The sequence below is a fragment of the Nelumbo lutea genome, chromosome 4 (genome assembly GCF_056320005.1).
Source record: "Nelumbo lutea isolate HS-2025 chromosome 4, American lotus-T2T, whole genome shotgun sequence".
In the NCBI taxonomy this organism is placed as follows: Eukaryota; Viridiplantae; Streptophyta; class Magnoliopsida; order Proteales; family Nelumbonaceae; genus Nelumbo; species Nelumbo lutea.
In genome coordinates this window covers 1135791-1149343 of record NC_142687.1, presented here as the reverse complement: position 1 = coordinate 1149343, position 13553 = coordinate 1135791, and the positions used below count along the sequence as shown (strand labels likewise).

At 39.8% G+C, this 13553-nt stretch overlaps 1 protein-coding gene across 3 annotated transcripts in view; it reads left to right on the top strand.

Annotated features, from left to right (window-relative positions):
• The window catches only part of LOC148853299 (OVARIAN TUMOR DOMAIN-containing deubiquitinating enzyme 12-like), a 63680-nt gene that overhangs the window by 19751 nt on the left and 30376 nt on the right, over window positions 1-13553 (top strand). For all 3 annotated transcript variants that reach the window (XM_088985430.1, XM_088985432.1, XM_088985431.1), the window contains exon 3: window positions 2480-2553. In XM_088985430.1, coding sequence (XP_088841556.1) covers window positions 2480-2553 — 74 coding nt within the window. The remainder of the gene's footprint in view (window positions 1-2479; window positions 2554-13553) is intronic.

Here is a 13553-nt window from a genome sequence, read left to right as displayed (position 1 = left end):
TCAACTCTCTTCTCTTCATCGGTTAGGGGAGGGCTTCTTAGAAACTGCAACAACTAGCCACAAACACCACAACTGGAGGCATGGAAACCTCCAAGGGAAGAGGGCAATCACTCCTTTTCAGCCCTGTCCCTTATCTCTAGCTGATGGGCAAAGAAAATAAGAGAAAACCCTAGGCTGGGTGCGTAGATAACATAATTCTGGGCCGATCCGATTTGCTCAGTTCAGCTCTGATTCCATGTTAGTGTTTGGTCTGCTTGTTAGACTGATAACAGTCAAGGAAGAGAGAGAGAGAAGAGAGGAGAGAAAGAGAGGAGAAGAGCAAAAGAGAAACAAGGAGAAAAGATTCTGGTTTGATTCACTCTCCCATTCGGCCAAATGTATTTTATATTACTAAAATAATGTGGAAAAGTCACAATGCCCCTACTTAAGTTAGGGACATTAAATATAACATAAACTTACAAATCAACACCTAAACACAAGCACAAAGACAGAATTATCCCTACATACTCGACACTAACAAGGTCTCTTCTCTTGATTTGGTGTTTCTTGATTAATTGTTCTAAGTTTTCCAAAGTTGTTTTTTTAATGTTTTCTTGTAAATCCATTTGAAGTGTAGAAGCACTAATTATGTTAATGATTTCCTCATTTAAAACAAGTCTAGTTAAAATTATTCTATCCCCAATTCTTCCAACATTTACAATTTCTTCTTTCTTTGAGAAAGGTAATATAAATTGCATTAAAAGTAAATGTGTATATTATACTATGAGTTGTTGTACATATATATTCCACTTCAGGACTTCATAAAAAAAAAAACCCTCCCTCAAAAAAGAAGCAAATATAGTATCATGTTTAAATACATTGTGTATAGGCAACCAGTTTCTGAGTTCCTCATGCTAAACAATTCTATTGTTCTTCTCATGCTAAATGGCCCACAAAACTGCTATTGGAATGGTTGACCAACAGTATTTTTCCTTTAGACATACCTAGGACCTGCCATTCTTGTAAAAGTGCTTTCACTGAGCTTAAAAAACACCATTTTAGGTTTTGTGCCTTGACAACGTTGTCAAAATCTTACGATTTACGATACGATTCACAATTTGAATCATGAATCCCAAGGGTTTCAATTTGAATCTTATGACTGAATCCTTTTTCTGCAAAAATCTTATGATTTTTGTTTGAATCATATGATTTGATTCATAAATCTTACGATTTATACACTTTTTTACAATTCAAATAAATTCAATTAAAAATTAGTTCTCTACTTGTTTTTTATTGTGTATGTTTAGTTTTTCCATGGGAGACTTTTTTTTAAAGACCTTACTAGAAAATGATTTATTTACAATATTCAATACTTGAAATTGAGTTTATTGTGTATCACATGTAAGTTAAAGGGCCACTGTATGTAGATTTGTTTGATTTTCAAGTCAAACTTGATTATATCGCCATAGCCTTATAAGTACATATATGGTAGATATAGATTAAAAATAGGGTAAGGTCATTTTTCTATATATATTTAGCCTTTTAATATATCTATATTTAATTTTTTGACAAGTTTGCAAAAAATAGAAATAATCTTACAATTTATGACACGATTCACGATTCGATTCGATTCAACTTTCTCCACGATTTACAATACGATTAAGATTTTCAAAACATTGTGCCTTGATGAAGTGTTGCCAAAAAGTTGTACTAAAATTGCAGTGAATAAACAAAAAGTTGCCTTGATGAAATGCATAGAGAACATATCAAATCTGGAACATTTAAGCCCTTCTTCAACCACATTTCTTTCACGAGGCATTTCTCCCAAGTTATCACCCAAGCAATCAACTTCACTTTTGGTGGAGTTGGAGATCCCCTCTCAGGCAAAGAACCTCCGTGCTGCATATTTCATTTTGTGCATGATTATCTCCTTTTCAACATTCTTTACTAAGGCTGCGTTTGGATTTGGTTTAAAACGTCATCGGTGGAAAAGTATACTGATGACATTTTACACCGAACGTAGCAAGTGACCGTTAACACTTTGAAAATCGTGATAAAAAGTGTAAAGTTTTACATCGATAAAATTGATGTGGTATTTACATCGATAATCGATGTAAATTTTATGTTTGATGAGGTTTTACATCGATTCACGATGTAAAACTCCACTCCATTCAAATGCCAACAAATCTAAACCGGAGTGGAGTTTTACATTGATCTTCATTTACACTTTATCCTAACACTGACAAAACCGAACTGGTGTAAACTTTTACATCGTTCTTGATTTACACCAATTTCAAATGCAACCTAAAGAGTAACTAAGTAGTCAATTAAGAGCTCTTGACATATTAAGATGCTGTGCATTTGTTCCAACATTTTGTTAGTTGAATGGCAAACCACTTCCTATTCTTGAATTTTCTTCAGCTTTCATTAGTTTAAAGTATATGATCTTAAATAAAGAATAGCCGTTCTGAATCCTAACATCTAATTTTGAAAATTTCAGCATGTTCCACGGATAAATTCTTATATCCCAAATTTAAGTGATGCCGGTCTGGATCATCAGAGGCTGCTGCAAAGGTATTTCATCTATAATTTTCTTTTTAGGGAATTGCTTGGGAACATAAACGGTGTCTTCTTTGTTTTCTGTTTCTGCCCATGGAAATCTTGTGAACATAAATTAATCAAAATATAAAAAAAGATTATGGCATCCATTTATCAACCATACATGCACACAGAATATGCATATGCATATACATACACATGAATGCATGTAAACAAATAGAACCAATAGAATGGTCTAGGGGTCCCATAACCTGACATATCTTCTGTTTGGAGGGCTGGACCCACCATTTGATGAGTGGGGGTCCTGCCGAAGAGATTAGCAAATGATTGAAGCCAGATATTTTAGTTACCAAAAAAATCCATATATTTTACTGAACTTGCTTGGCTGGTAAATAGGAAATTTCCTTCTGACCTCAATTAGGTCGGGTAAGGAGGGTTCTTCTGCTGTTGATGATGAAACAATTTGAATGGTTGTATATAATCCCAAATTTTCCAAAAAGTATTTTGCAAATAAGATTGTTAAAAGTTATGTAATTCGCCATTTTTGGTGTTGGATATTGATGACCCAAACATATATGTTAGATAGAAAGTAGTAGGAATCTACTGAATTAAAAAATATGAAAGAAAGTAGTTTCTTGAAGAGAGAAGGAAGAGAGAAGGAGAAGAAGAGAAGAAGAGAAGCTGAAAAGAAAAGAGAGCAATAATCTGGCTGCCCCCTTCACTTATTATTTATACTAAAATAATATAACAGTACAAAGACAACTATGCCCTTATAGGGCAGCAAAACATAAAACAGCATATATAACACTCAAAGACATAATAAAATTTGGACTCACATAACTACTGTGGTCCCCGCCTCCTATCTAACAACTAGCATAAAACATCTACTCAGAAAAACATCATAAAACTAATTAATCTTCAACACTCCCCCTCAAGTTGGGAGTAAATGTTACACATTCCCAACTTGCGTAGATCATGTTCAAGCTTGTTCTTTGCCACCCCTTTAGTGGGAACATCAGCCAGCTGCAACTCTGAAGAGACATAAGGCAAACAAACTTCTCCGGTTGTTACCTTTTCTCTTATAAAGTGTCTATCAACTTCAATGCGTTTTGTCCTATCATGCTGAATTGGATTGTGGGCAATATTGATTGCAGCCTGATGATTGTCACAGTATAACATCATAGGTTCCTCTGCTTTCACCCCAATCTCACTCAAAAGAGATTTAACCCAAAGAAGTTCTGAGACACTATGAGCCATGGATCTATACTCAACCTCTGCACTTGACCTTGCCACAACCACTTGCTTCTTACTCTTCCAGGAGATCAAGTTTCTACCTACAAAGGTACACACTCTTGATGTAGACCTCCTGTAATCTAAGCATCCTGCCCAGTTTGCATCTGTATAGGATTCTAGCTTTAGATTCTCATGATTTGAGAAAAGAATGCCTCTACTAGGGTGCTTTTTCAGATATGCAAGTATTCTCTCAATAGCTTCCCAGTGCTGAACCCGAGGTGCATGCATGTACTGACTCACAATACTAACAACATAAGAAATATCTGGTCGTGTCATACACAAATACAGCAGTCAACCCACCAGTCTTTGATATCTCCCACATCCTTTACCAATTCACCATCCACACCATTAATTCTGTGATTTGGATCAATAGGAGTGTCTGCTGGTTTGGTCCCCAGCTTCCTAGTCTCTCGCAATAGGTCAAGTACATACTTTCTCTGTGAAATGAAGATCCCATGCTTGGATCTTGCAACTTCAATCCCTACGAAGTATTTGAGCTCACTAAGATCTTTGATTTCAAATTCTTGCTGCAATGATTTTTTGAGATCATCAATATCCTCCAAATCATTTCTTGTCACCACTATATCATCCACATACACAATTAGAATTGACACTAGAGCATCTCTCCTCTTCACAAAGTGGGTGTGTGATCAGACTGTATTTGTGTGTATCCAAAATGGATGAGTGCCCCTCTGAACCTGTCAAACCAAGCCCTAGGTGATTGTTTCAGTCCATACAGAGATTTTTTGAGTCTGCACACATTTTCATAAAAGCCTATTGGAATGTCCATATATACCTCCTCCTGTAAGTCATCATTGAGGAAAGCATTTTTTACATCAAGTTGGAACAAGGGCCATGAATAGGTGGGCGCTAGAGATAACATGATACGAACTGAATTCATCTTAGCTACTAGTGCAAAGGTTCAGGCTCAAGAGGAATACCTGGAATTGTAAATGCCGAATCTGGAGTTTCAGAAGGACTGACAGAGAGTGGTGTGGGTTGAGGATGTGTGGAGTCAACCATCATCTTCCGGCGTTGATATTGTTGTGAGGCTGCCCATAGTGGCTCTGGTAATGAAACTGGAGGTGCAAGTGCTGGCTGAACTGATGTAGATGCTGGTTGAACTAATGGAGGCACCGCAGAAACAGGAAGAGGAACAGATTGTGAGTTCTCTCCAAAACTCTTCCCCCAAGGAGAACCACTCGAGAAGAAGAATGTGGATTAAAAAAATGTAACATCTATAGTGACAACTCTACTCCTCGACACTGGGTCATAACAGCAATACCCCTTTTGGTTCTGAGCATACCCAAGAAAAACACATTTGTTGGCCTTAGGATCCAATTTCTTGCGATGAGGGCCAAGAATGTGAACAAAAGAAACACAACCAAAAACCCTCAAGGGTATATGAAATCTCTCTCCATCTGGAAAAAGAAGGCTAAATGGCACCTTAAACCCTAAAGTCTATGAAAGAACACAGTTAATCAAATGCACAGCTGTAAGAACTGCATCTCCCCAGAACTGCACAAGAACTGAAGCACACACCATAAGACTCTTTGCCACCTCCACAATGTATCTGTTCTTCCTCTCAACAACTCCATTTTGTTGCAGTGTATATGCACAACTGCTTTGATGAACTACACCATGTTCTAAGAGATACGTGGTCAGGTCCTTATCAAAGTATTCTCTAGCATTATCTGATCTAAAAGCCTTAGTTCTCACTCCAAATTGTGTGGGAACCATCTGGTGGAATTGTTGTACTAAGTTAGGAACTTCATCATGTGATCTCATCAAATATATCCAAGAATATCGTGTATAATCATCCACAAACAAGAGAAAGTAACGGAATCCTCCCATGGAAGGGATTTGATATGGCCCCCATACATCAGTGTGAACAATATTAAAAGCATAAATACTTTTATTACTTGGTTTAAAGGACTGTCTACAATGCTTTCCTAACTGACAACTCTTACACTCCAAAATAGATAATTGAATAGACTACAATTTTGGGAAAAGACATTTTAAAGAACTAAAAGAAAGATGTCCCAAGCAATTGTGCCAAAGCATAATCTGGTTCGCTGACTTTGACCCACTACTACTGTTGCTGCTAACATGATGGCCCTAATGTCTCGGAATCTCATCCAGAAGGTAGACTCCATTCACCTCACGACCACTCCCAATCATCTTCTTTGACTCCATATCCTGCAAAACACAATTACCAGGAAAAAAAGGTCACAAAACAATTCAAATATTTTGTCAAAGAACTAACAGACAGTAAGTTGGTATGAAGTCTAAGGACATGTAAAACAGAAGACAGAGTTATATCATTGGTCACTCTAACTATCCCCTTCCTAGCAATGGTTATATGTGAACCATCTGCTGTATAGACTGTCTCTACTAGATCACAACTGATAGGAACTGAAAATGGTAGGGGCATTAGTCGTATGCTCAGAAGCTCCTGAGTCTATAATCCAGGAAGTTCCCTCCTTACCTGAAGTGGATGCAAGATTTGCAGTTGCATATGAACTACCTGTATGTGCAAAGGAAGTGGTGTAGTTGGTTCCTGCATTTTGCTGCCCATCTGGAAGTCTAGAGCCGGGTGAATCTTTCTTACTCATAAGCTATCCAAACCTCTCCAATTCTGTTATCACTGCTGCTACTGCAATGGATTCCCAATCAGTTTGGGAGAGAGGGGCTGAAGAGTCTCCTGTAGTGGCTACATTTGCATTCCCCTTCTTGTTTTTTATTCGAGCAGGCATAAGATTTGGATGAAGCTTCCAACAAGTGTCCCTGGTATGCTTAGGCTTTTTGCAATAATCACACACCAAGTCCTTCTTATCTTCCCTTCTAGTCTCACTACTCCCTTGTCTCCATTCAGCTTAGGTTTTGTTGTACCAACGATAGCCGACTGGTCAATCCCAGGCTGCCTCAGCATTACATTCCTCCTACTCTCCTCTCCAGAGACAAAAGCATAGGCCTGAGAGAGTGTCACACCCTCCCTAGAAAGAATATGTTGCCTAGCAATGTCAAATTCAGGGTTCAGCCCTACCAAGAACTTAAAAACCTTATTCCTCTCTACCAGTCTGTGATAAGTTGCTGCATCATTTACACTTTTCCATACCACAGTTTATAAGTGATCTATTTCCTACCATAGGGTTTCAGCATGGAGAAATACATAGCAAGAGGTTTTTCTCCCTATTTCATACTTATCACCTGATTTCTTAACTAATAGGCTCTGCCTTCATTTTGCTTCTGAGAGTAGGTTTCAGTCACTCCATCCCAAATCTCCTTAACAGTATTAGCCCATAGGAAATTTTTTGCAATATGAGGTAACATAGAATTACACAGCCAGGACATTACCATGTAATTCTCTTGCACTCATCAGGAAGAGTCTGTATCAAGTTTCTTCTCCTCCCCAGTGAGATACCCTAATTTTCCACGGGCACCAATAGCCATCTTAGCTGATTGTGCCCACTCCAAATAATTTGTACCATCAAGTTTTATTGTAGTAATGATTCCAGACCCAAAAACATCACTATTACCTCCAACACCCAGTCCCACAGTATCGGTAGATTTCATCTCGGTATTCAAACTCTCCATTTTACTTCAAACAGTTCAATAGTAAGAAAAAAAATAGATTGGAGACCTTCAAAAAATAATTCAATATCACACACAGAAACAGTTGAAAAACAACCCACTTGATGTATGGAACTGTTTGAGATTAGATGCAAACCAGAAAATGAACAAACAAGAGAGGAAGAGAAGAGAGAGCTGGCGGCAATGAGTGTTAGAGAGTAAGAGGTTCGAGCATTACTCCTCTCTAACACTCTAAACATCTTATTAATAAGTTAATCTTTGACAAATTACAGAGAGGCCCTTGAGTGAGCAGGAAAATACAAAAAAACAGAATATTATAGAGTATGGGCCCAGAATAAGGCCCAGGCCCACAACAGAGAGAGAAACATAACATAACATGAAATGACAGTCTATGGGCCATTCGGCCCATCTTCTCTACACTCCCCCTCAAGCTGAGCATAGATGTTAATCATGCCCAGCTTGCCAGTGTCATGTTGAAGTCTTGCCTTGGAAATGCCCTTGGTGAGAAAATCTGCCAATTGTCCTTCAGAAGTAATGAATGGAAGACACACTTCACCGGAGGAGACTCTTTCACGAATAAAGTGTCTATCAACCTCAATATGTTTGGTTCTATCATGTTGTACCGGGTTGTGAGCAATGTTGATGGCAGCCTGATTATCACAGTACAACATCATGGGTTTGTCATGATCTACCCCAAGTTCTTCCATTAAGGACCTTAGCCACAACAATTCTGAGACTCCATGTGCCATGGCTCTATATTCTGCTTCTGCGGAGGATCGAGCCACAACTGTTTGTTTCTTACTCCTCAAAGAGACAACATTACCAGCCACCAGACTGCAATACCCTGAAGTAGATCTTCTATCATCAATATTTTCAGCCCAATCAACATCAGTATAGGCTTCAAGTTTCAGATGACCATGTTTGGCAAATAGAATTCCTTTTCCTGGAGAGCCTTTCACATAGCACAAAATCCGTTCTGCTGCTGCCATATGGGTATCTCTAGGAGCATGCATGAACTGGCTAATGCAACCGACATCATACGCAATATCTGGCTTGGTCATGCACAGGTACAAAAGCTTCCCAAGAAGTCTCTGAAAGACCCCTTTGTCTTCCAACAAAGTTCCATCCGAAGCTGAAAGTTTGTGACTCATATCAATAGGAGTTGCAGCTGGTCTTGCACCCAATTTTCCAGTTTCAGACAACAAATCAAGGACATATTTCCTCTGGGAAATAAGAATCCCATCCCTGGATCTGGCAACTTCTATGCCAAGGAAATATCTCAACTCCCCCAGATCCTTAATCTCAAATTCTGTATGGAGGAAAGACTTAAAGGCCCAGAATGCCTGAGGCATCATCACCAGTCACAATAATGTCATCAACATACACAATGAGATACACTGCTAGAGACCCACTTTTCTTCACAAAAAGAGTATGATCTGACTGTGTCTGAACATAGCCGAATTTAACAAGTGCAGCTCTAAATCTCTCAAACCAGGCTCTAGGAGATTGTTTGAGGCCATAAAGAGATTTCTTCAGTTTACATACCTTTTCTTGCATATCTTTCCCATACATTCCTGGAGGAAGACACATGTAGACCTCCTCATGTAAGTCACCATTCAGAAATGCATACTTTACATCTAACTGATAGAGAGGCCAATCAAAGTGAGCTGCCAGAGATAAAAGAACCCTCACAGATGTCATCTTAGCAATAGGGGCAAAAGTCTCCAGATAGTCAATCCCATATGTCTGTGTGTAGCCCTTTGCAACATGTCTGGCCTTGTACCTCTCAATAATCCCATCTGCCCTGTATTTAATGGTAAAAACCCACTTGCATCCAACTGGATCCTTCCCTTCAGGCAAATCCACCACCTCCCAAGTACCATTTTCATGTAGAGCATCTATTTCAGCCTGCATGGCATCTCTCCATTCTGGAATCCCAAGAGCTTCTGATACAGACCTAGGAATGGGGTTAGAAGCAACTGAAGAGAGGTAGGCACAATATGAAGGGGAAAGTAGGTCATAAGAAAGGTGTTTGGAAATGCAGTGTGCAGTGCACTTCCGCTTTCCTTTCCTAACTGCAATGGGGACATCAAGATCTGGGAAGGGGGATTCCAAGGGAGCTGAAGCAATACCTGTTATCTCATCTGTGATTGGGAGGGTATGAGCCTCATCTGTTGTAAGGGAAACCACTTGCTCATTCCTGGATCTCTGCCTTTGATACACTTTGGGATTATGGGTAGGACGAGGAGGTAAAGAAATAGGAGCACTAGGACAAGAGGAATGAAGTGGCTGATCCTCCTTTGATTCATTTTGTGAGGATACAAATTTGTCAAGAGACTGAACTGGGACAGGAAGGGGAAGAACAAAAACTTGTGACAGACTCTCCCCCTGTTGACAATGTCCTTCCTGAGAGGAACCATAAAAAGGAGAAAGTTCATCAAAGGTAACATCCATAGAGACATGTCTGGTGCCAGCCTTTGGATCAAAACAACAATAACCCTTTTGTGTGGGGGAGTAACCAAGGAAGATGCATTTGTGGGCTTTTAGTTCAAACTTGTGTCTCTGCACACTTGGAATGTGAATATAACAGGTACAACCAAACACACGAAGAGGAATTGGGAAGAGATCCTTATCTGGATGAAGAATACTGAAGGGGGATTTAAACCCTAAAACCCTGGATGGCATACGGTTTATGAGATAGGTAGCAGTAAGTACAGCATCACCCCAAAATCTTGTGGGAACATGTGAGGCAAATAAAAGGCTCCTTGCAACTTCAACAATATGTCTATTTTTCCTCTCAGCAACTCCATTTTGTTCAGGGGTTCTAACACAGGAGCTTTGGTGAATAACCCCCATGTCAGTGAGATACAAGGATAAGCTCTTCTCAAAATACTCTTTTGCATTGTCAGATCTGAAAACCTTAATTCTGGTACCAAATTGAGTTAAAATAAGCTCATGAAATTGCCTCACAAGTCTCGGGACTTCGTCTCGGGATTTCATTAAGTATATCCAAGTGAATCTAGAAAAGTCATCAATAAACAGGATAAAGTATTTGTAGCCCCCCATAGAGGATAAGTGGTAAGGCCCCCACACATCAGAGTGTACAATATGAAAAAGAAAAGAGGATCTTTTATTGCTCACAGGGTAATTTTTTCTACAATGCTTTGACAATTGACATGACTCACAATTGAGACTGGACACACTGACTCCCTTAAACAGTTTGGGAAGCAAATGACTTAAAGCAGAAAAAGGTAAATGACCCAACCGACAATGACTCAACATAATTTGACTAACAGACTTTGAAGAAGTAGAACCAAAAGCAACATTCTTGGGATGATCAAAGCATTGGCCAGGGGTGTCGAACAAGTATATTCCATTCGCTTCATGGCCACTCCCAATCACCTTCCGAGACTTCAGGTCCTGAAACACACAGTGAGAAGGGAAAAATGTTACACAACAATTCAATGACTTGGTCAAGCTACTTACAGATAACAAATTGTTATTTAACTTAGGTACATGAAGAGTGGAAGATAAGAGTAAAGAGTCTGTAGGCTTGACAGTTCCCTTGCCAGAAATAGGGGCAAGAGAACCATCAGCTAAGGTGATTTTGTCACGACCAGGAAGCAAATCATATGACACAAACAAAGTGGAAAGGTTGGTCATGTGATCAGAAGCACCTGAGTCAATGATCCAAGGGGTCTTGGGATTACCTGAGGTAGATGCATGGTTAGCAGAAGCCCTTATACCTGAGTGAGCAAATGCAGTGGTGGCTGGACTTCCAGAAGGGTTGGATGATGAAGTTACACCTTCAAGCTGGCTAATCATCCTTCCAAACTTCTCATATTCAGCTTTTATGGCTGCCAATTGTGCACTTGTAGACTCAAACTCTGTATCTGTACTTGTGGCTGTATGTGCACTTCCTGTCTTTCTACTGTCATTCTTCTTCTGGAATCGAATAGGGACAAGACTGGGATGCAATTTCCAGCACTTGTCCTTAGTGTGTTTCGGCTTCTTGCAATATTCACACACCACCTCCTTCTTTCCTGTGCCACTGGGAGCTCCTGTAACCCCTTTGGGTTTGATTCCCATGTTTGCAAAATGGTCATTGATACTGACCCCTTGAACCTGCACTTGCCTCCTACTTTCTTCACTGCTGACCAAAGTATATGCTTGAGACAATGAAACATCTTCCTTGGACAAGATGTTTTGCTTTGTAATGTCATATTCAGAATTCAGCCCTGTCAAGAACTCAAAGACCCTATTCCTTTCCACCAATTTCCTATATGTTTCAGCATCCTTAGGAGTATCCCATGTCACGGCCTCTATCAAATCAATCTCTTGCCATATAGATTTTAGGGTTGAGAAGTATGCTGCAAGTGACTTCTCCCTCTGTCTTAGATTCTTCACATCACTTCTCAGTTTGTAAGCTCTGGCAACATTCAACTTCTGGGAGTAAGTTTCTGCAACACTATCCCAGATTTCTTTAGCCGAGTTCATCCACAGATAATGCTGACTAATCTGTGGCTGCATTGAGTTCACAAGCCACCCAATCACTGTGTAGTTTTCTTGTACCCATCTCTCATAAGATGGATCATCCTCTGGAGGAGCTTTCTTGCTCCCAGAAATAAAACCCCATTTTCCTTTGCTACAAATGTGGATTTTCACTGATTGTGACCAAGCCAAGTAGTTGGTCCCATCAAGCTTAACTGTAGTTACAGCCAGCATAGAATCAGTTGGGGTTCCCAAAATCTGTCCATATTCAGCAGCATTCTTGTTTTCAAGGCTTGGGAAATCCATCATGTAAAGGCTCCAATTAGGATTTTAATAGGTTTCTCAAGGTACTGGGGTCTTGATGAGTTTAGTTTGAGCTGAATAGGCAACAACAACTAGCTCACAGAATCAGTTCAGACTTGATAACTGTGATAGTCCAGTTCGGTGGTAGTTTTTTCTTTACTGTTTCACCCTTTAAAGGACACCCAACAAACCTCCAATCACAAGGTATTTCAGGTTCTCAACAGCCGTTGTCCCAAAGAGAAGAAAACAGGGCTACAGTCCTTAAGAGACCTTTTGTCGAACACTCAGTGTGCAGTAGTTAACAGCCTACTGTTAACTAGAAGAAATCACTTCAAGGTGTTCAGTATAGGTCCAAGAAGAGGCTGGGATGAAGATGAGACTAGTGCCACTTAGTTTTAGATCAATTTCAGCAGCTCGGCAGTCCAATAATCAGCCGAATAGCACTTCAAAAACAACCCAGAAAAACAGTCCAGCAACAGTGGGCCGAATGTATGTGGGCTTTGAATGCTTTAATAGTCCTCCCAAACAACAAAAAATAACTCAGCAAAGGACTGAGAAACGACTTACAGCAAGAGAGTCTCTGGTTTGAACTATAAACCAGGCCGAACACTTGTTCTCTGAGATAACTTCGAAAGTCCTTTTCTCTGATTTCAAATCAGGCCAAACAACTTGCTCTCTGATTCTTCCTGGTCACCGAACCCTTCTCCAAGTGTATAGAAACTTGGGCACCCTCCAATGACCTCCAAGAACTAGGCGGATGACTGTAAACTTTCAGCCCTAGAACCTCCTCATGTAGTTGGCTGAACTAGAACCACATGAGGGACACGCCAAGCAATGGCCCGCTCTGATACCAAGTTGAAAAACAGCCCACTTGATGTATGGAACTGTTTGAGATTAGATGCAAAGCAGAAAATGAACAAACAAGAGAGGAAGAGAAGAGAGAGCTGGCGGCAATGAGTGTTAGAGAATAAGAGGTTCGAACATTACTCCTCTCTAACACTCTAAACATCTTATTAATAAGTTAATCTTTGACAAATTACAGAGAGGCCCTTGAGTGAGCAGGAAAATACAAAAAAACAGAATATTACAGAGTATGGGCCCAGAATAAGGCCCAGGCCCACAACAGAGAGAGAAACATAACATAACATGAAATGACAGTCTATGGGCCATTCGGCCCATCTTCTCTACAGAAACCAATCCTTCCGGAAGAAGAAAACCCTAGCTGAAGGGAAATCTCTCTCCTTCCCACGCCTCCCAACAGAGAGAAAAGTGAATCGATCACTCCAGGAGGCCTAGAAAATTCCAGAAACCAAACCACCCTCTTCAGAAAATCA